This window comes from Octodon degus, unplaced genomic scaffold (genome assembly GCF_000260255.1).
Source record: "Octodon degus isolate 3935 unplaced genomic scaffold, OctDeg1.0 scaffold00130, whole genome shotgun sequence".
Classification (NCBI taxonomy): Eukaryota; Metazoa; Chordata; class Mammalia; order Rodentia; family Octodontidae; genus Octodon; species Octodon degus.
This window is the reverse complement of record NW_004524706.1, coordinates 5,271,905-5,296,376: the sequence shown is the minus strand read 5'-3', so window position 1 is coordinate 5,296,376 and position 24,472 is coordinate 5,271,905. Positions and strand designations below refer to the sequence as shown.

General features: G+C 50.5%; 2 protein-coding genes across 3 annotated transcripts in view; one reads left to right on the top strand and one right to left on the bottom strand.

Moving 5' to 3' along the window:
• Window positions 1-4,516, top strand: part of Meaf6 (MYST/Esa1 associated factor 6) — a 30,111-nt gene extending 25,595 nt beyond the window's left edge. Inside the window, exons 6-7 of the mRNA XM_004641032.3 lie at window positions 3,087-3,120; window positions 3,765-4,516. Coding sequence (XP_004641089.1) covers window positions 3,087-3,120; window positions 3,765-3,773 — 43 coding nt within the window. The 3' untranslated portion in view covers window positions 3,774-4,516. The remainder of the gene's footprint in view (window positions 1-3,086; window positions 3,121-3,764) is intronic.
• Window positions 4,517-14,152: 9,636 nt separating this feature from the next.
• On the bottom strand, window positions 14,153-24,429 carry Zc3h12a (zinc finger CCCH-type containing 12A). Of its 2 annotated transcripts, XM_004641096.2 has the most exons (6): window positions 24,332-24,429; window positions 23,128-23,607; window positions 18,748-18,887; window positions 17,539-17,773; window positions 16,886-16,992; window positions 14,153-16,757 (listed from the first exon to the last, which is right to left on the bottom strand). In XM_004641096.2, the coding sequence occupies exons 2-6, from the start codon at window positions 23,571-23,573 to the stop codon at window positions 15,895-15,897; spliced, it is 1,791 nt and encodes a 596-aa protein (XP_004641153.1). In that variant the 5' UTR covers window positions 23,574-23,607; window positions 24,332-24,429; the 3' UTR covers window positions 14,153-15,894. The 2 variants fall into 2 exon arrangements, with proteins under 2 accessions (XP_004641153.1, XP_023556853.1); XM_023701085.1 differs by lacking the exons at window positions 23,128-23,607; window positions 24,332-24,429 and adding an exon at window positions 23,034-23,121.
• Between the last annotated feature and the right edge of the window lie 43 nt (window positions 24,430-24,472).

Genomic DNA, 24,472 nt, shown 5'->3' with positions numbered 1-24,472 from the left:
AAAAAATTCCCACTTTCTTATTCTTTCCTGCCCTGGCCTTAGGAACATGAGCACCCCTTCCATGAAAACACTGTGTTTATAAAGATCTTTGGCATTTATGCTTTTGCAAATGGTGCTTCCTGTTCCGGAAGCAGATCTTTTTTTAAAATTTCCCTGCCTTTCCTCTGATTCTGTATCTGACTGTGTCCTCCCCAAGGGAGGAGCGTGGTGCGGATTTGCCTTCTCTCTCAGGATGCCTGAGTGGTCCCTCCGTGGCCCCAGTGGCTGTCGGGAATCGAGTCTGGTCTAAGCCCCTCGCTCCCAGCTGACATCATGGGCTGACAGATGGGGCTGTGGGTGGAGCGTGTCGCCTGCGCACATGGGTACGTGGGCATCAGTGCGTACTTGCTGCTCTTCTTGTGTCGCTAGCTGCTGTAATCAGAGTTAGTAGTATGCTATGTCAGCAAATGTTTGAGTGCTTATGTGCCGGGCACTGTTCAGTGGTAAAATAAATATATTACTTTAGGAAAAGAAAAATAGCTTCAATTTGCCCTCTTCTGGATTAATGAAATTTAACAATATTTTTTAATATTCATAAACAATCACGTGTTCTGAATTCTTGTATTTTGTATGACATCTGAAAAATAATTAAGTCCTAGTGTCTTTATTTATTTATTTTTATTTTTGTCGTTTTGAGACAGGCTTTTGCTGTGCAGTTCAGGCTGGCCTTGAGCTCACCTTTTAGCTCAGACTGGTCTCAAAACCGAAGCCATCTTCCTGCCTCAGCCTCCGAGTACTGGGATCTCAGCCCTGTGCCACCACTTCTAGCAAGTCCCAGTATCTATGAGGAAAAAAATTGAAATAACTCACAGCTGCTCTTATAGGCTTTTACTATTAAACGAAACTCAAGTTTACTTGAGTTATAGGGAATTGAACCCCAGGACTTTTGCAGTGAACTACCTCCCAGTTCTTTTTTTTTATGTTGAGACATGGTCTCACTAAGTTGCCTAGACTGGCTTGAATTTAGAATCCTCCTGCTCTGTGGTCGTGCCTGGCTCACACTCAAGTTTTGATACATTTAAAACATTTTATTTAGTTTTTTGAGACAGTCAGTGTTTTCACGATATAGTTCAGATTGGACTTGCATTCTCTGTGTAGCATAGGCTGGCCTTGAACTGTAGCATTCTTGCCTCACCTCCCAAGGGCTGAGATTACAGGGGTACACCACATGCCTGGCTCATTTTTATTTTTTCTTGTTGCTAGGGATTGCATTTGGCCCCTTGAGTGCTAACCTAACTACATATTTTGAGCGAGCTATACCTTCGGCTGTTACAGTGGTGAACACTGGCTGAAAACAAACTATTCCCTGAGGCTGTTGAAGTTCCATTTTCTTCTAACTTCACCTCTGCATACATTGTCCGGGAGGCAAATGCAGCCATCTGTATAGGGCTTTAGTCCACAGTCTGCAGGGTGCGGGAGCCAGCCGAGGTGCTGGGATCCAGCCCAGGGATAGTGTTTGCTTTGGGACCCTGCCCAGACCATGCCCCACCAGCCGGGATGGCACAAAACCATCCTCTGCCACTCCCTTCCGGGTCCTCGAGGTGTGGGTGCTCGTGAGTGCCCGCTTTCCTTCCTGTTAACAAGGCCTCAGATTTTGCCATTTCTTAATTGCTGCCCTGCTGCAGACTGTTAACTGCCTGGTATCACCACTTTAGGGGACACTGCTGTTTGGATTTTGGAACAAGACTCCGCCATTCAAGTTTACTCATTCAACCTTGGCTTCTAGGATGGATGCCTTAGCAAAGAGTACCGTGTTCCTGGACACTTTAGAACGTAGAACGCCAGTAAAAAGTTGCCAAATGTTTTACTTCTCTCAAAGTTTGAAATGTATTTGCCATTTATTTTAGTGAAAGTATAATATACCGAGTTATAAGTACCTTTCGTTGTAAGACTAAACCTTTTTCCTTCATTTCTTCTAACGGCCCGATAACACTTCTTGAAGCAACTATTGAGCAAGTTCTAACTCTGAATCTGGAAGCTAATGAAAGAGTTGCAGTGATCTGTAGTTTTCTAATGAAATCACTTTTCCTTACGTTGTCCTTTCTTCTTCTCTGGAATCCATTGAGGGAAGGGAATCTCCTCACCGCAGAGTCTTTGGTGCTTTAATGTTTGAAACTATGGCTGAAAATTCTGAAAACTGATTTTATTTCTTTAAATCTGGCTAGGGTGGCTAATCGACTAATTTGTTCAATTAGTGTATTAATTTCTATTGCTTTCTTCCTTTCAAATGCTGCCCCTCAGCCCGTCTGGCATGTTTGATTATGACTTTGAGTAAGTTTGATTTGAATTAGTATTTGTGCTTTGTTGTTTAGTATGTAGACATCAGTATGCCTTTTTGAGACTTTTCTAACCCATAGTTTATCTGTTTAATTGTAGGCATTTATATTAGGTTAGGCTGGGAAGTTTTTTTTAAAAACAGAAAAACATGATGGAGGTAACATTTTATTTAATAACAAGCAAAAATGAAGTACACTTCACTTTTATGCATTTCAATTTCTTTTTAAATAGATAATCTTTACTTTAATTCATATTTAAATTGATTTTCTGGCTTTGCTTCATAAAGAAATTAATAGTTTTAAGATTTCGATATTTTGCTTTGGAAACATTTAAAAATTGAAATTCTTTTAATTTCTTTTGTGTTTCATATCCAGAAATACAAACTCCTAGTCTCTTTCCTTTTCTTAGTGACCATGCATCTCAGTAATTTTCAGTGATAGTTACAGAGCTAATATGTTAATGTAGAGCATGCCCTTTTAATCCAGTCTCTTTAGCAAGTAGTTTTGGAATACTTTCTAGGAATATGACTTTTGTAACTGCTGTGTTTATGTCATCCCAGTTTGCCTTAAGGCAAAAGTATCTGCTCTTCTTTTTTAATACTTGCTTAGAAATACCTGGGTAAACAACTAAATAAGACATAGTCTAATGGAGAATATGGATTTTACCTAACCAGGTACCTTTGTTATAGCTTGTGCCCTATGCAGTAGCTGATTGTTGAACCCTTTTTCTGTAAATTAAAATGCAAATGTCTTTTATCTTTCCTATCACAGGATTGATCTGAAGTTAAACAAAAAACCACGAGCTGTAAGTATCAGTGAGACCACTTGAGAGAGGCTAGTAGTTTTATAGATAATTAGGAGAATGTGTCATCTTCAGAGTTGTAGAGTTCCCAATCTAGGTCACACTTTTGAAGTCTGGTATGTGCATCTGTCTATACACTTTAACTTTTAGATGCTATTTGCTTTTTATTTTGGAGAGAGAAAGGTCACACTTGGGCTGTTTCTGTTTTTGTTTCTGTTTTGATACTAGGGATTGAACCCAGGGCCTTTGGACTGAGCTATATCTCTAGCCCTTTTTACTTGTGATCCTCCTGTCTCAGCCTCACAGAAGAATATTGTTATTACAAGCATGCATCATCATGCCCAGCAAGAAAAAAAAATCCCTTTGATTAAATAATAAATAGTTGCTACTGTCTTTCTCTCTCTCTGTTTTTTCCCTTGCTGGTTGATGGGTTTATGTGGTCGAGTAAAAGTAGAATTGATGTTTCAGTTGATGTCTCCAGAGAAAGGCCATTTTCAGATGTGGGCTACTGTATGTTGCATTTGAAATACGATCTCTAGCTACAGAACAATTTCTTAGCATGGTTGCTTAGTAGATTTACTTTTTCCTTAAGGTCAAACCAGTGTTCTGCAGAGAGTAAGTTGGGACTTTTGTTTCTTTCTCTTCAGGACTATTAGAAGACTCATTAGTACAGAGGCGTCCAGGCCGTAGAGCCCTGCTTTCCTTCTCCGACCGCACACAGATAAACATGCCTCATCCGAGTGCGCGGCCCTCCCACCTCTACTCTCCCCGACCTGTGCCTGTGAGCGAGTAGTTGTTCTAAATGTGCTGATGAGTCATTTCTGTAAGACATTGCATCGTTGCTTTGTGTCATTTTTAGAAACAGAACTGCAGGGAGACCGAGACGTGGCTGTAATCCCAGCACATTGCTCTCCGTGCATTTCTCCCTTAGCACGAACGTCTCCGTAAACCGGCTGGCCCCAGCGACCTCGCGTTCCCCCTGAGACATGTTCTCTGGTTTTGTATTACACTGAACATAGACCACAAGTCACCTTTCTGATGTAGGCTGTAAATATCTGGTATTTCTCTTCTCTTATTTTGTGTTTCATTATTTTCCTGTTGTTTTCATCATCTTTCTTTCTGGGACTTTCTGTGATGCCTTTGTACAGCTCATGCCTTCCTGCTGACATATCTGGTGATCTGTTTCATGCAGTTGCCAATATTAACTGAGAAGAATGTGGTTTACTGTAAGCAAAATGGGAAACTTGGCTCTGTGGGGTTTTGCAGGGGGAAGGTGAAGAGTGTTTATTTAATAATTATCTATCTTAAATCTCTCCGAGGTGGAAGCAGTTTCGTGTTCAGGGAACAGGAGCTGAAAACCATAAATTACAATCAGTCCTTTTAATGTAGATATTTTTATTCTTTTGTATAAATAAAATTCATAGGTCTCAACTTGTCATGCTTTACTTTTAAACCTGAGAATTTTTTTTTCATTTATTTTATTCATAGTATGGCTTAGGAAAGTTTCTTTTTTCCCCCCATCTTTTCTTTCTTTCTTTCTTTCTTTCTTTCTTTCTTTCTTTCTTTCTTTCTTTCTTTCTTTTTTTTGTGTGTGTGTAATCAGGGACTGAACTCAGGCCCTTGCACTTGCCAGGCAAGTGCTTATTCTACTGAGCCATCTCCCCGACCCTCTTACCATCTTTCCTTTTTGCTGATATTCACCTGAATAAATTTTGCTCCAGGAGTCACCAGGGCAACGAAAAGGGTAAAAATTATACCACGCCAGGCGTGGCAGCACACACCTGTATTGCCAGTGCTTAGAAGGCTGAGACAGGAGGATCACTGAGTTGGATGCCGGCCTGAAGTACAGAGCAAGACCCTGTTTAAAAAAAAAAAAATAGACACCAAAAGCTGATAACAGAAAATTATTGTGTGTGTGTGCATGCTTGCACGCATGCTTTTGAGACAGGGTTTCACTCTGCAGTTGAGGCTGGCCTTAAACTCCCAAAGACCTTCTTGCTTCAGCCTTCTGAGTTCTGGCCTGACATGCGTGCATGCCCTGGCCAATTGAAAATGTTTTTGCGTGAAGTGAAAGACAAGGTGAGAGCCAGCATTGCCCAAAGAAACTCCCTTCCTTGTAGAGTCCGGGCTGAGGAGCGAGTTACCTGCCTGGAGCTGCACATTGTAACCACTTGCTGTCTGGGTGTCACCCCTGGAGACTCTAGGGTGCAGCCTGCTTACTGGGATTTCCTTCCAAAGAGTTCCCAAGAGGTTGGTGAGAAACCAGGTTGATACTGATTTGATTTAACCCTGTGCTGGGGATCAGTGTTAGGGATAAGGTTTGGAGCCCCACCTTTCCTTTCAGTGTGTTTAGCCTTAGCGCTTTATGCTGTAGCTTTATAAGAAGTATGTCCCTGGTGTCGCTGTTCATGGAGCTGAGTAGCGATGGATTCTGTTAGAACAAGTCCACCTTGTCAGATACACAGCAGCTTTCACTTTTGTTCGGGGGAAGAATACTTACTATGCTTTTAAAACTCTGTGACAGTTTTAAATGACTTTGGCTTTGATAGCAGAACTCTAATGTCAGGGTTTTTAAGAAAATAGTTCCTTTTATTTAGTGTTTCTTTATAAACAAAGCAAGCAAACCAACCCCAGGAGCTTTCTATATCCTTTGTTAGTTTGTCCCATTTTCTGGGAGGTGGGATTAGGATTCTGGGCTTTCCTTGAGTCAGGCGAGCGCACAACAGACATTAAAATGTCTCTAACTCAGTTTGGCAATCTCTACCGAGATGTTTGTACTTCCCTTTTTGTTTGTTTTTTGGTACCAGGGATTGAACTCAGGACCTTACACTTGCCAGGCAGGCACTTATGATGCTGAGCTGTATATCCCTTGCCCTGTACTACTCTTTAAGAGGTATGTTTCCAGGCATGGTGGTACTTGCCTGTAGAACCAACAGGCAGGAGGCTGAGGCAAGAGTACTAATTCAAGGCCTCCTCTTGGTCACTTGGCAAGTTCAAGACCAGCCTAGACTACATAGTAAGTCCGTGTCTCAAAAACAGTACAAAATAGGTGTCACTTATTGCAGTGCTCAGTATCAAGCCCACGCCTACATCTATGCTAGATAAACTCTGTCACTTAGCTGTACCTTCAGCTCCTGAAGGTATATTTATCACCCAAAAGGGTGTCTACCATGTGTAGAAACATGGTTAGAAATGGGCTAGTTGGCTTATACTTATTTTCCCTACAGAATTTAACCACTGATTAGGGAATGTTGCTATTTTCCTATAAGTTGCATAGGGATACTGGAGGCAGCCAAGCATGCTCCCCACCCCTTTTTCTGGTACATCTCTGGCCTTTTTTTAAGTTTTGCAGTCCTGCCTCAGCCTCCCTGAGTCCTGGGATTAAAGCTGTGTTCCAGCCTGCTTGGCAATAGTCGAGTTGTTAGAGATTGCTTAGTTTCCTTACAATAGGGTCCTTTAGAAAAGTGGTTCCCTGCCTGCCATGTACCATGCTTTTGACACTGAACTTTGGTTATCAAGTAATTTTGCTTGATTTTTTAAGATTAGGATGAGGGGCTGGGGTGATAGCTCAGTGGCATAAGCACTGCCTGGCAAGTGTAAGGTCCTGAGTTTGATCCTTGGTACCACAAAAAAAAAAAAAAAAAAAAAAAAAGGATGAGGTGGGGCCAAGGATATAGCTCAGCAGTATTAAGTCCCTGCCTGGAAAGCTTAAGGTCCCGGGTTCAGTCCCCATTACTGCCAAAAAAAGAAAAAAAAAAGATGAGGTGATGGCCTTGATCAAATTATTGTTTTAAAAAAGATGCTACCCAGTTGTAGTGGCACACAGCTGTAATCCCAGTGCTCAGGGGGTACAGATAGGAGGCTTCCTAGTCCAGAGGCAGCCTAGGCACCTTGGTGAGACTAGAAGGAAGGAAGAGGGAAGGAACAAGGAGGGAGGAGGGCTGCATTGTCAGGACCGTACTGGTGGAGTCCGTCTTGGGTAGCCTGTAGCCTCCTACCTTACCCTGCAGCAATGCTGAGCACCAGGACCCGTGAGAAGGTGCTTGCTTGTGCTTCCTTCATCCCTGGGTTATTTGGATTCTGAACAGTACTTTCCTCATGGTATAAGGACAGAAAATGAATTGGTTAAAAGAACTAGAGTCTTGTGAAAAGGTTGACTCCTGGGGCATGACCCTTCTTCCTTTCCCCTAATCCAGAGGGACAGAGGCGCACTAGGAGGACTGAGGGAGCCATAGGCATTTGTTTCTGCCGTGTAGGGCTGTTTGCTGTTCTGTTCTTTATCCTTCTCCACTCAAGGGACAATGTTGTCCTTTGTTCATTTTTGATAGTTATGAGACATTAGGAAGAATGAGATAGTCAAGGAGCGAGAGAAAGGGAGGGAGGCACGGAGGGAGGGAGAAACACCAAGCATGGGAACCCAGGCCCTGCCTAGTAACATACTTATTCCAGGGAAGATGGTATCAGCAAGAAAGCTTCTGATGAGGTCTCAGGTGGATTCTTTTTTTTTTTTTTTTAAGGGGGGAATATTTATTTAATTTATTTTATTATTGTTGTCAGCTCAGCCCACCCTGGGGGTGGGGCTGGTGTGGCATGTGGTACTTGGGATCAAACTGCGGTCCCTGTGGTTGCCTAAGCTTTCCTAAGCAGGTGCTGTAGACTGTTTTGCTATCTCGCTGACTGGTAGATTCTTCTAAGGATGAGTATATGAATTCTTTTTAGCCTTAGAATGTTCTGAACACCATCCAACCCTATACGTTGAAGATGGAGAGTGGGAACAGCCCACAAAGTAAAAGATGGGGGGTCATCAGAGCTGGGGTGGGGGACCTGTGGAGAAGCCTGAGCTTGGGCAAGGCTGGGGTAGGCTGAGAGCAAGGGCTCGTAAGCTGCTGCCTTCATCCGGAGAGGCCATCGGTTGTAGAACTTCAAAGTGATGTAAGGAGTCATCAGTTACTACACAGATTGAACAGTTTTCTATGATGAAGTTTTTGTTGTTTGTTTAAAAGGAAGTCCTTATTCTGAGAGAGTAGGAAGTAGGCATCAGAATTATTTCCATCTCCAAGCCAGAGCCTTGGGTGCTGGGTGCTATTAAATAGAGTCAATTTTCTGGTCGCTATTTCTGCTAATGGGAGAATTGAAATGAGTGCTAAATAGCTTGTTCTTGAAAATAGTCATGGTTGAGTTTTCTTTTGTTTTGAGACAGGGTCTTACTGTAATTTAGGCTGGCCTTGACTGTGTAGCAGTCCTCCTGCTCCAGCTTCTTGAGGGCTGAGATTATAGTCGAGCACCACCATGTTTGGCCATGTGTGGTATTTTGACTCTTAGTATTTACATTTATGTTGATTTTTCTTCCCCTCAGTTTCATTCCAAATTCCTGAAGCTTTGTTATACTTAAAAATTTAAACTTGAAGCTGGGGGACCCTATCTCAAAAAGACAAAAAAAAAAAAAAAGTTCCTGTCCGAAGCCCTGACTATACTGTGTGGGGAGATGGTGCATTTATTTCTCTTAAGGAGGTATCCTGTTCAGTGCCCAGGACGGCGACAGATACAAGATGCAGGAATGATGGGAAAGAGGGTTTGCAATTCTCTTTCCTGGTTCAGTCTGGAGTGGTGTCATGGCCGAACCTTCTAAGTGCTGGGCTTCATGTTTCAAAAGAGTTTCCACTGTGAACAACTGCCTGGTAGAGTGAGACTGTCTCCCCTGCCGGGGCTCTGTGGGAGTGGGAGCTGGTCCTCAGGAGGGTGGTTCTCACGGGTGCGTAGCGCGGCTGGCTGTGGGAAGAATGGATTCAGCCTTGGGTGTATGCTCACTTTGGGGCTCAGCCTTCTGTATCTCTTCACTTTGAATGTGATTGTGTAACATACACAAGTGTTAGTTCATCAGTCCATGTAGATTATTTATGAATATTAAGTTGAACCATGAGAGATGGCTAATATTCACATTGTTTTGATCTATAAAAATGGCGGTTATCATGGTTTAAAAATAAACTTGTATGTGTTAGCGGGCTGTATAGTCCAAGTTTTTACCGTTCGTGTGTAAGAGTACACTTTGAGCTGGGCATGATGTAGTCTCAGCTACTTGGGAGGTGGAGGCAGGAGTATCTCAAGTTTAAGACCAGCCTGGGCAACTTAGTGCAACACTATCTGAAATCAGGTTTTTGGCGGTGGCCAGGGTCTCATTCTATTCAGGCTGGCCTTAAACTCACTATGTAGTCCACTTTGGCCTTGAATTTGTGTCAGTCCTCTTGCCTCAGCCTGCCAAGTGCTAGGACTATAGCCATACTGAAATTACAAAAAAGCTTCGAAGACTGGGTACAGTATATAGCTCAGTGCTAGAAGCCTTTCCCAGTGCATGTGAGGCTCTGGGTTCAATCTCAAGTACTACAAAAAAGAGAATAAACTTTGGAGACCCTTGGCTAATACAGCCTTCCCCTGCTTGACATTCCTATCCTTATTCGTGTATCCCAGGAATGGAGGGCACGTCACAATAGTTTGAATGCTTTCACATATATTCAATATATTATCTTTATTTTTTATGTGTTTGGTGCAGGGTCTCATACACAGCTCAGACTCATAGTGATCCTCCTGTTTTTAGCCTCTCCAGCACTGGGATTATAGGCGTGCGCCACTACACCTAGTCTCGGTGGCTGGCTCAGCGAACCTGAGAGGGGGGTTGCGTGGCATGTGCCAGGAATCAAACCTTGGTCCCTGTGCTTGCCTAAGCAGGCGCTTAGTCTGCTGAGCTGTCTTGCCAACCCTTATTCAGTATATCTTGATCTGTGAGTGGCTGTAAAAAAACACCATAAACTATAGGGCTTATAAAAAATTTTCCAACAGCTATGGAGGCTAGGAGATTTTGGATCAAGGCATCAGTAGTCTGTGTTGAAGCCCAGTTTCTGACCCACATGACTCTTCCAGGTGTGTCTGCACGCTGGAGAGGAGCTGGCTCTCCCTTGGGCCTCTGTAAGGACACTAATCACAGGCATGGGGCTGTAAGCTCGCCCTTGTGATTGAATTATATTCAGTGACCTCCCTTCCTAATCCATCATCTTGAGGTTACAGTTTTGGGGAACACAGACATTTAGACCATAGTGATGTGTAATAGCATGTATGCAAATGAGCTGAAACTTCGTCAGTTCCAAGCAAGTCATGTTCCTCACTCACCTGTGCCCCTTCTCAGAGGTAACACTTGAGTATCTGTGTGTCCTTCAGGGGAAGCTGTGTCCATGAATGAGCGGTAGGTACACGTAGGTGTCTGCTCACAGAGATGGGAGTATGCTGGGCCCTCTTCTGCTTTGCCTTTTCCATTTCTTAGTCCAGCCTATGTATGACACAGCCCAAACACAGTTACCGTTTTTTGCTGGCTCCTTAATATTCCATTGCACACATGCACCAGAATTTCCCTGGCCAGTGCTCTGCTGAAGGTGTTAGTATTGTTTCCCATCTTCTGCTGCCTGAGACAGTCTGGTAGTGAATAGCCTGACACATATCATCTTGCACATGGTAAATTCATAGCCCAGGGAGTGCTGTGGCAAAGGGCACGTGCATGTTAGGTGATCTGGAGCACAAGTTTCCCTCTAGTGCCAACCCTCATGGGGACAGGGCTGTGTCTGTTTCTACACATCCTGCTACAGTTACAGGCTATAGCATGGCATCTGCTTGTGATTGTAGCACGGGGAATGATTTTCTCTTTTCGTTATTCCTCAGGTTCACAGATTTTTTTGTCTTTCTTAGCAATATTAGAGACACCCAGGGCCTTGTGTGTACTGGCCAGGGCCTCTGCCACTGAGGATTTTCTTGTGTAATCCATCACCTAGAAGGCCTGGAATTTTCTGCAACTTCAGACTTTGTAGAAGGTGTAACAGTGATCTCTGCCTAGGGAAAGCTGCAAATGCCACTATGAATTCCCTGCTTAGGGCTGGGGAGATAGCGCGACAGTCTAAGCGCCTGCCTGGCAAGCGCTAGGACCCAAGCTCAGTCCTTGGTACTGAGAGCCCAGAACCTGAGTGCATAGTGCTGGCCACTGAAACCGGGCATGGAGGGTACGCATCTATAATCCCAGCACTGGGGAGGCTGAGGTGGGAGAATCATGAGTCCAAACTGTGTAGTGAGACCCTGTACCAAATAATAAATAGGTGATTTTTTAAAACAAAACAAAAGGGCCGGTGAGATAGCCCAGCAGACTAAGTAGCTTGCTTAGGTAAACATAGGGACCAGGGTTCAATCCCTGGCACCACATGCTGCACCAGTTGCGCCCCTGGGTGTGTGCTGAGCCAACCTCCAAGACCAGTCATGGTGGTGCACACCTGTTATCCCAGTGATGTGGAGGCTGAAAATGGGAGGATCATTATAAGTCCAAGCTGTGTAGTAAGACCCTGTACCAAATACATTTAAAAAAATTCCCTGCTTAGCCAGTAGAACATGATGAACTCCTGAAGTCCCAGCATTCTGGGAAGTAGAGGCAAGAAGCCCAGCCTGGGCAACTTAGGGATTTAGTGAAACCCTCTCATGAAGAGTAAAAGTGCCGAGAATATGGCTCAACATGAAAGCCCTGCGTTCAGTTATAAGTAATGCACATACACATATGAGCAATCTCCACTTAATAAAATAGAAGTTGAAGCAAAAAGAGTTCCCTAGTTTTGCTGTAGCACATTAAGTTCCACATTAGTCACCTAGATCCTTGTCTCTAAGGCCCATTACTTCTGACCAGTACTGGTGATGACCGCGACTAGGCAGGCTCCTACTCAGGCAGTAACACCAGGAGGGGCCAGCAGGTGGCAGGCAGGGCACCATGTGGTCCGTAGCCTCTGCACATTGTGGCCTGTGGATGCTTCCTGGCTTCCTGAAGGGCCAGCAGTGAACCAGCTTAGTGGGGCGGGTGCTGAGCCTTTCCTCCCACCTACATTCACTGCTGTTTCCTAAACTGGTGAGCACTTTAAGATCACCAGCAGCTGCCTTTAGAGGTACTTTGAGGCCACACCCCAAGATGACAGCCTGGGTCTCCTCCCCCTCCAGGAACTAGCAGAAAGGATTTACATGCCATGGCCTAGGATGCTTTGGTTTTCCTAATTGCCAGGTTCCACTTCCTGCCACTGTCAGCCTAATCTCCCACACCCTTCCCGTGAACTAGGAGGTCCCAGGAATAGGCCCTTACCACCTCTTTCCCACCCACACTGGTGAGGATAGGGAAAAAGAATGAGCCTGAGTTTGAGAAGCCCTTGGCTGCCTTCCCCGGCCGGGCTCAAGCTGACTGTTCCCCTCTCTCCCCAGTTCCTGGTTTCTGTGCTAGAGGCTGGGGGCAGGGGCCTTGCCCTTCTGTGCAGGCTTTATGCCAGCCCCAGGACAGGGCCAGGCGACAGACTTGGCTGGTGGGAAGAGGGACAAAGTGGCAGCTGTCGAGTGTTGGCCTCTTCCCAGAGCTGTCCTCCGTCTCAGCCTGCAGGAAGCTAGCAGTGTTTGGGTTGTTAGCAGCACTGGGTGGGCCTTGGGAGAGCTGTTCTTGGAGTGCCAAAGCTCTTTTGGTCCCTGGGTCCTCAGGGACTGCCAGGCTGCCTCAGTCTGGAATGGGATGGGGACGAGTGGGTAGGAAGACCCATTCACTGCTGTTTCTCAGACAGGGAGGCTGGAAGTTTCTTGTCTCAGTGACAGTCATCCTAGCTTCTGTGCCCAAGGGGGTTTAACCCTTGCAAGACATAACTTGCAAGAAAGGTCTGGCTCAGCCCCTGCTGGTGAAACTGGAGGGCAAGGTGAGGGTGTCAGCAGAGACAGGCAGGAGGCTCTTGGTCCTTTCCCCAGATCATTTCCCGACAGAGCCGGAATTTGCATACTCCCTGGTTTCCCCACCAGCTTCTTGGCTCCTGGAACCAGGAAAACAGGAGGAGGAAAGAGTAAGCCAGGCAGCTGTGTGGAATCTGATCTTACATCACTGGTGTCCCAGCTTTGGTTTCAGGCGTGACATTCTATCCTTGCCACCTTGGAAGCTCAGAGGTGGAGGTGCAGTGGCCCAGTGAGGGAAGTGAGTTGCCCAGGGCCACCAGGCTAGTGATTGCGGCTGACACCTAGCCCTCTGCCCCTCCTGCTGGCACCATGTGAACAGGTATTCTCTAAGCTAGAGAGAATGAATGGAGGAGCACTGTGTTCCTTTTGCAGGTAAGGAAACTAAGGCCATCTGAGTAGATGCCACTCACCCATGCTGTTTAGGTGGATGGTGGGGCAGGAGGTGTGGGGAGGATTTTGGAGCTAAAAACACAAGTCATAAACAGTCTTGGCTGTGGGCCTAGAAGCCTCTGAATAGCTCTGCCTGGAAGCCAGATTAAGAAAGAGGCCTGGAAGGGAGGCTCTGAACACTGGGTAGCCAGTCCAAGAAGGCTGCGCCCATTGGGAAAATGAGCTCAGGCTGACGGAGGCACTGAAGTGGCCCAAGCCTCCCGGGGGCCCAACTCTAGCTGGCAGCTGCTCCACGGTCCTTGCTGATGCCTGTCAGTGAGCCACCAGGGCTAGGCATCGCTTCTTGACATGAGGCACAGCCAGCCGGAACTAATGCCACTCTCCCCTGACTGCAGGATCACCCGTCAGCCTCCTCCACACCCACTTAGCAAGCCACCAGCTCAGGCCTGGCCCAGAAGCAGGTGTGAGTGAGCTTCCTGCTTTCCCTTCCTGGTGACCCCAAGGCCTTCAACTCCACTGTGGACACTTCAGCTTCAAACTAAAAGCGTCCTGTGTGAAGGTTGTAAAGTTAAGAGGGTTACAAGGTCTGTGGAGCCGAGGACACTCCCACCATCCATCTCTGCAGTGGTCCAAGTTCCTGCAAACAGGCCTATGGGTCCTTTCCCTTCCTTGGGTTTAGGTCAGGACCAGCACTCAAGGTCCTGCCCAGCCCGGCTTCCGTAGGCTCTTGGGCAAGTCAAGCATCGCCAAGGGGCTGATAATGAACTGGATGGTCCAGTATTTTAGCTTCCTGTCGTATTAAAAACAGAGGCCCATAAATAGCCTTTCAATCTACAATACAGTTCTTTATTGGAAAAAAGTAGGAATAAGGCAAAATAGATACTTCTTTGTGCAGAAAACTTTGTGAGGAGGCTGGGACCAGCAGGCACAGTGGCACCTTGAAGAGTGGTGTGGGAGGTTTCAACTTAATGCTTGTCAAAGCCCTTTCCTCCATGCACAGCTCCCTGCCCTGGGCACAGGCTTCTCCAGTGTGTTCAGGGTAGAGGAGGAGGCGGGATTGCCAGTGTGGCTTGGTTTCCCACAGGCTACACAAAAGGTTTTAAAAAAGAAAATACAGGTGCAATGAAAGCTTCACAAATCAGGTGAGATGTTCAAAGATCTAACAATTAAAAACTTTAACCCAGCTGATAATTTTTTGGGGGATCATATGATAGTCCTCATTTTCACTTAAATTTTTAACATGTATGCCCGTTTCAGGGGGAGAATGGGTGGGAATAACACTGTGTGGCCTCTTTGCTTTGGGTCTAGATGAGAAGTCCGGGGTGGCGCACAGAGGGACAAGCCCTGTGAACTTGGCGCCCAGGCAGTCACACTAGAGGCCTCTTAGTGAGGAGCTGCTGAGTGCCAGGCATTGGCTTGCGTGAGCTCATGTAAGCCTTATGGCCACCCTGCAAAAGCTAGGTGCCCTTTCATAGATAAGACAGAGGCCCAGTGAGGGACAGTCACTTGCCCAGGTGACACAGTAGCAGAGCCAGACCAGGGTCCCTCATCTCCTAGGGGCCACCCTGGCATTACCTGGCCAAGCCATTTGTGCCCATGCTCCCCTCCCTGCTCCAAACATCTGGGAGGAAGGGGCCTGAGCCGAGCTCCCCAGGCTCCTCACCCCAGCCCCACTCAGCCAGGACTGAGGGAAGCAGCCTGAGCCTTGCCCACACTGCCCTCAGCCCTGCCTGTGGGCCCACATCTATCAAGGCCCAATCCAAGACCTCAAAAACGTGCTCTAGCCTCAGGGGACTAAACGCTTTAGGGAAGCTTCCTTCTAAAGGAAAAACTGTGGCATGGTGTCCTGGGTACAGGTAGGTCAGCCAGCTGGCCTGTGAGTGCCCATCACCCAAGTGCAACACCTGGAACCCCCAAACATACAAAGATGACCACCTCTAAAAGGCTCGTATGGTTCTTTATTGGTGTCTTATGGGAGGACTTCCCACTTGGAATACTTCAAAATTTATACCTGTACATAGCATACATACATCCTCACACTTCTGGGGAAGGCAAGGGTAGAAACAGAGGGCCCAGGACCCCCAGCAGGGGTGAAGGGACAGGTGGACAGAGGTGAGTTATTAAGAAGCATCTTGCTTACTGACATGAAGCCTCGTGCCCTGAGAGCACAATGAGGCCTCATTGGCTTAGAAGAGGGCCTCAGAGGACAGGCACATGGTGCCCAACTAGCCAGTACAGCTGGCGTCCCAGGGATGGGGCGGAGGTGGGGGCGGTGCACAGGGCCCCCGCCTGGGCCTCTGCTTCCCCAGGCCTCCTTCCCCGCCCTGAGAGAAAATAGGGTTTGGGCCTCAGCCACAGACCGACAGCCTTACAGGCAGCGTCTCCTTAAATGACAAGAGATACAATGTGTATCAACAGGGTGATCGCTTCTGACCCACTCAGGCGATGGCCAGAGGTGCTGGGTGGGCCAGAACCAATCCTACAGTATCTTTGGTTTGGGGGTTCCCGTCCCTACTTAGTTCTCCCTCTGTCCAGCCTGCAGAGAGGGCCTTGGGGCTGGAACGGACCTCTGGACTGCAGCCGCCTGGTGCCCCTGTGGACCACACAGCGGACCTACTCATGGAGCTGCTGGGACTTGTAGGAGAGGATTTCGGCAGCCAGCTGTTGGGGATCCAGGAGCTGCGGGAAGCGCCCCATCACAGCCTCCACCAGATGTGGGGGAAAGACACCACACAGCTTGGTGTACACACTGGCCCGCTCTTTGGCCAGACTGCCTGCCCTGTCCCAGGGGCCCCTGGTAGTCCCAGAGCCTGGGACCTGGGGCTCCTGAAGGACTGGGGGCAGCTGGTACGGCTCAGACCAGTACTCTCGAGGAGGAAAGGCAGGTGGCACAGGACTGTAGTCAGCAGGGACACTAAAGTGGCCAGCACCTATAGCATGTCCAAAGGCAGGGAAGGTAGGAACAGCTGGGAGCTCTGAGCCAAAGGCACGGTAGCCAGTATAGGGGACCCGAGATAGACTGGGCTCACTGGGGGCTCCCCCTCGCACGCCCCAGAGTTCTGACATCTGGCTTTCTAGGGAGCCGATGCCGGAATCCAGGCAATCCTGGGAGGTGTAAGGGAGGGAGTCCAGGGTTGGTGCGAGCCAGTCTGTGGGCCCAAAGCTGCCACCACTGCCCACGCTATGTGGGAGGTTCCTCCTGGCTGGGGCAAAGTTCTGTGTCTGCCCCTCTTGGTGGGGCCCCGGGGCTGCCTGGGCCCTCAGTTTCTTCTCATCTAGGCTGCTCTGGTCACCCTCTGTGGGCAGAGAGCCAGACTGAGAAGATGAAGGCCGCTGGCTGCTTCTGTCCTTGGCTGGGGCCCTGGGGGGTGAGAGGAGTGCGTTGGCACGGAGCTCATCAGCCACAGAGCGCTGGGGGCGGCTTGGCCGCTCAGGGTGCAAGAATCGGCATTTGATCCCATAGGTGCATTTCTTTCCTAGGGAGAGAGGAAGAGCGGCTCTAAGCAGCTGGCACATGGGCCTGGGGCTGTGAGGTCCAGTGGCACACGTGCACAGGCAGGCTCTGTGTGAGGAGGGCTATGGAGGGCAGACCTGGTTCTCATACCATAGGGACATGGCTGCTTCCGGTGCTCGGAAGGGAGTGGCTTCTTACGCAGAAAGTTGTCCAAGCTGGGACCATGCCGGCCTAAGGGATCGTCGGGGGGCATGAACCTGTGGAGGCCACAAGGATTTCTCAGGAGGTGGGAGACACGAGCAGTTGCTTCCAAATGCTAAGGCGTGGGCAGGATGGCTGGCTTTGCTAACCCTAACTCTAAACCTGTCTGTGGGACATACCACAACTCTTCCAAGGTCTTGGCGGGGTTACCCCAAGAAAGGAGGTACCCCAGTCCAGAGGGCCACAGTCAAGGGCCACCTCCCAGGCCAGGTCCTGAGGTCACCAGGAGGTTGCAACCTGAGTATGAGTCTCAGGTTACATGGGTCCCCAGCAGTCTCTGCTGGAGGGAAGCAGGGCTGCTCAGAGGTGGTCTTGAACAGGGCCCTATTCCATCTCCAGAGCCACCATTCCATCCCCCAAATCAAAAATCTCCACCCCACCCAGCCTGCTGTCTGTGCTCCATCTCACTTCTGATGCTGCCTGGTACCCCCACCATTCCTTCTATGGCCACAGGGTCTACACTAACTCCACCCTTCCTGAGGGTGGCTTTGGATGCCCCTCTGGACCACCAGGCCATTAGGTACCCTCTGGTAGGGACATACTTGTCATTGACAAAGGAGTACATGAGCAGCCGCTCCTCGATGAAGCGCTTCCACTCCTGCCGCTCGCCCTGGAGGTCCCGGTATGTGTCGTTGGAGACCACAATCCCATCAGAATCATAGGCCAGCTTCACAATGAAGCGATCATCATAGCACACAACCCGCTTGCCCCCCACACGCCGTGATGGAGTGAACACCAGAATCTTCTTCTTTTCCAATTCCCGGAGGATGTTCTGGTCTAGGGATGATCAGACATAGATGACAGTGCATCAGGACCTGAGCCTGGCCCTGGGCTCCCTAACTCCTAGTGGCCAGGCTAGGCGAATGTTCAGGCACAAGTTCACAGGAGCCAAAGCCAGCTCTGCCAAGGGCATGGTTTGCCAGTTTGCTGGCTGGAGACCAAGCCTGAGTACCTCTCAGCAAGCACTCTGAGACTGGAACTAGCCCTCTGCCCCCTTCCCTGGATTGCAGGCCTGTTCAAGCTGGGAGGTGAGGGGCTATCTAGGCCTTAGCTGTTCTCCCAACTGTCCTACAGAGGTCTGGGAAGAAGGATCTGGGTTCTGTCCCTTGGTAGGCAGGACCAGGCTATTAGCTTCCTTCTGAAAGAAATCCACAGCCCCAGCCAACCTGCCGCTATATCTGGACTTCTAGAGAAACAGAGCTCAGTTGTTATTCCCAAGGTTGCAGGGCAGGGCATCACCCCAAACCCAACCCATTTCAAGATGTAGAGCATGTTGCTCAGAGCAATGCTGATCCTTCCTTGCCTGGGTCAAAGTCAGCATGATTTTCTGAGGCAACTCTTCTCTGGCCTTGAGCTCATTATGTTGCCCAGTTGGCGTCAAACTCACAGCAATCCTCCTGCCTCAGCCTCCCAAGTACTGGGATTATAGGTGTGCTGGCTAACACAGCCAGCATTCTAACCTCGGCTCTCTTGGCCCAGAGCCCACAGGTAAAACTACTAAGCTACCCTGCCTCTGTCACTGGGGATGCAGAGTGACATACTCCCTGTAGGATGAGGGATAGGACTGGACAAGGTGACTTCCAGTGACCACTGTTCAGAGCATGGCTGCTGGGCATAGCAAAAACTAGGGAGACAAATGCTAGACCCCGCTGGATCCAGAAGTTGCCAGCCCCGCTCACGGGGTCTCTCCTGGGGGAGAAATGGCCCATGAAGCAGAGGAGGGACTCCCCCACCTCCAAATGACCACATACCAGTGATGGGCACGTCGGGCCGAGGCTGTTCTTTCCTCCAGGATGGTACGAAAACTGTGATGTCTGTGTGACCTCGCTCGAGGAACCAGTTCACAGCCAGCAGGATGCCTCGGCAGGAGAAGACCTCCTTGTTCCCGTGGCTGGGGGAAGCGGGGAGAAAGAAAGGGGGCCAGAGAGAGAGAGAGGGAGCGTGAGAGAGAGCAGGCCAGACCCCGAGTGCAGCCCTAGGCTACCACCCCCCCAAGGCTGGCCCTCTTGGGAGCACAGGGGCTCAGGTTCTGGCCCAGTGCGGGCTCCCACTGCCTGGACCCAATGTGGGGACTTTCCCTAAGACTCCATTTCCTGGAGAGAGGATCCACCCAGGAATCTGGTAGTGCTTGCTCCTGACAGTGGGGGAGGGTCGGCCGCTTGCAACACACCTGGGGGTGTGAGAAGGTGCTGGAAGACTCCAGGTTCCTGCCCCACCCGGGGAGCCACAGGGACCGCAGGGACCCAGACATGCACACACTGCTTGAGTCACCTCCCTCTGCTCCCCAGCCCTGGGCTCACTCGTCAGCCGGAGGAGGGGGTGGGGGAAGCACCAGTCTGGCTAACTGGAGAGAAACCAGATCGTTCCGGATTAAAGTTCAGTCTGTGTGCAGAGCATTGGGCTGGACCCCAGAGGGCGCAGGGAAGGGGCTGGCCCTGCCACTTGGGCAGGAAATGACTGAGCCCTGGGAGCTGTCAATGAAAGTGAAAGGCTGCTAGCTGCTTTCCTCAGAATAGGCCATTTCCCTGCAACACTGCCCCCCACCCCTTGTTGGGCAAGGCATGACCTGAGGCAAGCAGAAGGCACTAGGGGATCAGCAGCCCTATGAGAGATTGGAGGCGGACGCCTTCCCTGTCTTGGTCTGAAACCAGACCCTACCTCACCCAGAGGTTGCTAGACCCAGAGGAAAGCTTTGAGGTGGTGGGCAGTGGCTCTGACTCTGTTTCTCAGGGTGAAAAATGCGCCCAGCAGCCTGCAGCTTCCTTGGTGGGGTCAGGTCAGTGGGACGACTTTCCTATTGGCTTGAAATCAAACTTGGTCTGGCAGGGTGTGTGTAGGGGGGTACTTGGGTTGACCCCTTCCCCAGCAGCCCCTGCCTCTCCCCAGCCCCTTGGTGAGCAACTAAGACTCATATTTGACAAATTAAACAGAATAAATGTTATGTGAGAGAGGCAAGTCCAGGACAGACCACATCCTGTGTGTGACTCTGGCAGGTGGGGGCAGTCACAGCTGGAGTCCTAAGAGAAGGTAGAGCAGGAGGTGGGGCACCTGGGAGGGCAGGCAGGCTGTCTGGGGCTTCAAGGTCTAAAGGTCTCTGTCAGCAAGAAGGGAGACAAAGTCCAGCCCCCAGGCAGCACTCATGCCTGCCTGGTACCCCAGCCTCAGCCAGCCTGCCTGAGATAAGAGTTAGCATGCACTGAGCTGTGAGCCAGGCTGTTCTAAGTGCCTCCCACTGGATCATCTGCAGAGCCACAGCACAGGACTGTCCTCTCCACCTCCTTTCTCCTCGATGCAGAGAGGTAACTTAGGGGCTGGGGAGATGGCTCACTGGAATAAACACTTCCTTGGCAAGCACCAGGGCCTGAGTTCAATCCCTGGTTCCGCAGGAAAAAAAACAAAACAAAACAAAACCAGAGAGGTAACTTAGTCATCGGGCCACACAGCACAAACAGCGGAGGGCAGAGCTGGTGGTCACGACCACCTTGCATGCTGATGCTTGGATCTGTACCAAGACAGGGTTCAAGTCTGAAGAGTAGGGAAGGTGCAGGGACAGTGGAGGCCGGAGGTATCACCTCATCCTTATAAGGTACCCGAGGCTAAAGGAGAGGGGCTCTGAGACTTCTTACGGGCATCTGGCTAGTAATGAGAGATGGAAGCTGCGCCTGGGTCAGGGGGAACTGGGTTGCCTTCTAGTGCCTACCTAAAGGAGTTGTATTTGGGAACAAAAGCTCCCTGACTTGACTTTGAATAAAGCCTGTCAAAAGGGACAGCATGCTGGGGTCAGGAGAATTGATGTATCTGGCAAACTGTGCACTGGTGCCACCCTCCCTGCGTGCTCTGCTCTGTCTGCCCAGGTTTGTGGGGGTGTGGTTGCCTTTGGCTTGGCTCCTTGTGCCAAGTGTACAGCAGGCACATGCTCCACCTGCCTCCCTCTGTAACACGCGTGTGTATGCACGTGCCCTCCTGGCCAGCATCTTTACATCTCGGGACTTCAAGGGATGCCAGGACTCCCAGGGCGGGTACTGCCTCTGGGCACTGAAATCTTGGCTGCGGACAAGTGAGCTGTCTGCTGCCCTTGCACTGGGCACATCAGGAAGCAGGGAGGGCCCTACTCCTGCCAGAAGCAGAACCCAGCAAGCCCGGAGCTCTCCCCACTGCCAACTCAGTCCTTCACCCTGCAATGAGGAAACTCCACTGTGAAAGCTGTGCCGACGGGCAAGGTGGCAGGCACAGGAGCACTGGACATCCTCTCACCCCTGCTTGCCTCCACTGAGTTCACTGGTCCAAAAGGTTGGACTCCTAACCTGGCTTGCCAGATTTCTGAGATGCTAGAGAGAGACTCCAGCTTGGCTGCTGGTGCCCCAGGACTGAAGAAGGCAGAGAAGGAAGGCAGGGCTGGGCCAGGCTCCCCAGGTGAAAAGATCAGGAGGGGTTGGGTGTAACTAGTGGAGAAAAATTCCATAGAAGGAAACAGAGGTGAATTTCCCCACAATTTGCATATGGTGGGGGCTAGCCCGGCTGCCCTGGAGGGGAGGGGGCAGCAGGGCAGGAAAGGGGCAGCAGCCCAGACAGGAAGTCTAAGGCTGGAATTCCCCTCCAGCCTCTGCTGGCTCAGAAAACCCCTGCAAGCAGGCAGGCAAGCAGGCAGGCAGGCAAGCAGGCAAGCAGGCAGGCAGGCAAGCAGGCAGGAAGGCAAGCAGGTGGTCCTATCTCTCCAGCTTGGCTCCTGTGAATACACTGGCAATACCCTCCTCCTCTGCCCAGGCCCCTCCTCCTGCCAGGATATAAACACAGGTGGCACATGACTGTCTCCAGGTGCAGCCACTTCACACTCATGTCCCGAGGGAAGAAGTCACAGAGCATTCAGCTCCTAACCCAACTTGTGCTAGAGTCTGAGAGAGGACCCCTAACTCTCAAAGTCTGTGATCTGACCTGGAAACCAGTGTTGCTAAGCCCCTCATCCAGGACCAGCCCATTTCAGAGATGAAAGACTGACCTAAGGTGGTGGGAAGAGGGCTCATCTGTGTACATGATGAGCTGGACCAGGACCAGCTTGCTCACCCAGCTTGGCTGGGAGTAGGTGCGGCCACATGCCAGGTTGGGCAGAGGCTGATGTCATGGCAGCCTTAGACAGCCCACTTGGGAGATGCCGCTGGGCAGTAGCAGAAAGTGTCCTCTCTACCTTCTACCCTGTGTTGGGGTCTCCCCTTGTCCATGCCAACAGGAACTTTTCCTTGTGAGTGACCCACCCGCTTCTGACTCACCAGTCACCTCAAAGGGAACTGGGAGAAAGCAGGTTGCAGGGTGGGGCCTGAGTTGAAGGGAGAAGTCAGGGCTCCTTCAAGTTTGCAGCAGCCATGGCCTCACTCTACACCTCCAAACACCCTGCACCCTCCAACCACCATGGATGGACAGTACTAGAGCCCAATCCTGGCTCTGGCCCTGTGAGCCCGAGAGACCAGTTCAGCCCAGTCATAGGTTACTTGAAGCCAGAGCATTAGGCCACCCACTCACACCTCCATGGCCAGGCAGCTCCAGCTACAAGGTTACTCCTGGTCATGGCTATAAAGGTCTCAATAGCTAAGCCTTCTTCCATGGGAGTCCAGGCACAAGAAGCCTCAGGAGATCCAGCCCTTGAATAATCATAAAATAATGACAACTGCTGTTAACTAAGATTGTGTGCATCACTGCTCAATGACCACTTGGGGGCTGGGGGTGCTCCATTCCATACATGAGGAAATAAGACTCACAGTAGTTCAGTGGTTGGCTCCTGAGAGAACTGAGTCCACAGGTTAATTCCCTGCAGGGCTTGCCTCATGTCACACAGGGGGAACTGAGACTGAGAGGGCTGGCCTCAGGAGAGACCTACAGCATATGGGGACCTTGGGACAGAGCAGAACCTGGATCTGAGTCCTTGTTCCGCCATTAACCAGGAGTGTGAAACTGTTCACTGTGCTTCTATCCCTATGACATTCCAACAAAACCCACTTGGAAACATCACTAGATATAAGGGAGCTTCTTGCATACAGGACCTCACACAGTTCCTTGCCATCCACAGACCAAGGCCCTTCTAAGGAGCAGCAGACACAGCACCACCATTCCATGCCTCTTCTTCATGAAGTGACACATACCTCATGGCCACATTGCTTCCATCTATGACCACTGGTCTCAGGTCACTGCCCTCTTTGTCCTCCTCTGGGAGTGAGGGCTCAATGGTGGGAGCCTTGGGGTTGCCCCCGCCGCGGGGCACCAGAGGAGGCTGTGGGCTGGGCTCTGGTGAGCACTGGCGCTCACGCTCGGAGGCTGAACCATGCTTCACCAGCTCCCCCAGCACCGTGTTGGTGTCTGCCTGGACACCCAGCTTCTGCAGGACGCTGTTTATCTCAGAGGCCGAGTAGCCTAGCTTCCGGAAGAAGTCCACTTTCATCTGCAGCTCTGAAGAAGCTGAGCCATTCTCAGCAGCCAGCTCTGAGGCCAGTTGGGAGGTACCCTGGCAGCTGCGGCTGTCCTCAAGACCCCACAGACTCATGGCTGGACTGGTTTCCCGAATGGGCCTCTCTCCACAAGGGTTGCTCATATCTCAGGCTCCCGGAAGGCGCCTTCCACAGTTCCTGTGGGAGAACCACCGGGTTAGGGGTGGGGACTAGCAGTCTCATCTTCTCTCCCACCTGTCCCACCCCACAGGATGAGGCAATACGAACTGGCCAGCTTCCTTCGTGTGTCAGCTCAGGCGGTCTTTTCCAAAGCTCGCTCGGCTCGGGATTACCACTCCCATTACATACAGGGGTAAACCGAGGCTCGAACAGTAGGTATTGGAGCGAGGTCATCCAGCTGATTACTGGAGCCACAAGAGTCGGAACTTATTTGACTCCACCCCCCAAGCTCACCCCCACGCAAACTCAGGGGACTCAGGCTGGGCTCACAGATGGGAACCCGAGGCTGAAAATGCGCTGGCGGAGGAGGGGCTTCCCCGTCGAGGCCGTCACCCTTTTCTGCGTGTCCCACACTCAACAACCTCTGCTCAGGCGGAGTAGGGCGGCCCATGGCTCTTCAGGCCCCGACAGGGCAAATTTCAGGGGTGACCCCCTCCCCCCGGGAAAAAAGTTGCTGGAGGACTACGGTTGGCTGCCGGGCGCCGGTGACGCTAACGATGTCCGGGCCCAGAGGACCGCGCTCTCTCGTCGCCCCCTGCCCTGGGCTCCCCCAACTTGGCTAAGTTGGAGGGGTTCTGGGGACCGGCGTGGCCCACGGCCGGGTCGCACGCCCGTCCTCTGCTCAGACCCCGTCGGCGTCCCGCCCGCGTCCGGACCCCGCGGCCCGCGGCCCCTGCCTCACCCCTCAGCGCGCCGGCCACGAGCGCGAGCGGCGGCGTCTCCATGGGGCCGAGTCCGGGGGGCGAGTCGGCAGCGCCTCGTCGCCGGACCGGGGACAGATGCTTTAAGGACGGTGACGCGGAAGCGGGGCGGCCACCGCCCC

Bases quoted from the DNA above. Each gene is read 5' to 3' on its own strand.
- Zc3h12a (XM_004641096.2), bottom strand. From the start codon at position 23,573: ATGAGCAACCCTTGTGGAGAGAGGCCCATTCGGGAAACCAGTCCAGCC. The intron at 17,774-18,747 runs GTATGTGGTCAT...GATCATCCCTAG, and splicing joins GCCCGACGTGCCCATCACTG to ACCAGAACATCCTCCGGGAA. The intron at 16,993-17,538 runs GTATGTCCCTAC...TGGCCTCCACAG, and splicing joins TACTCCTTTGTCAATGACAA to GTTCATGCCCCCCGACGATC.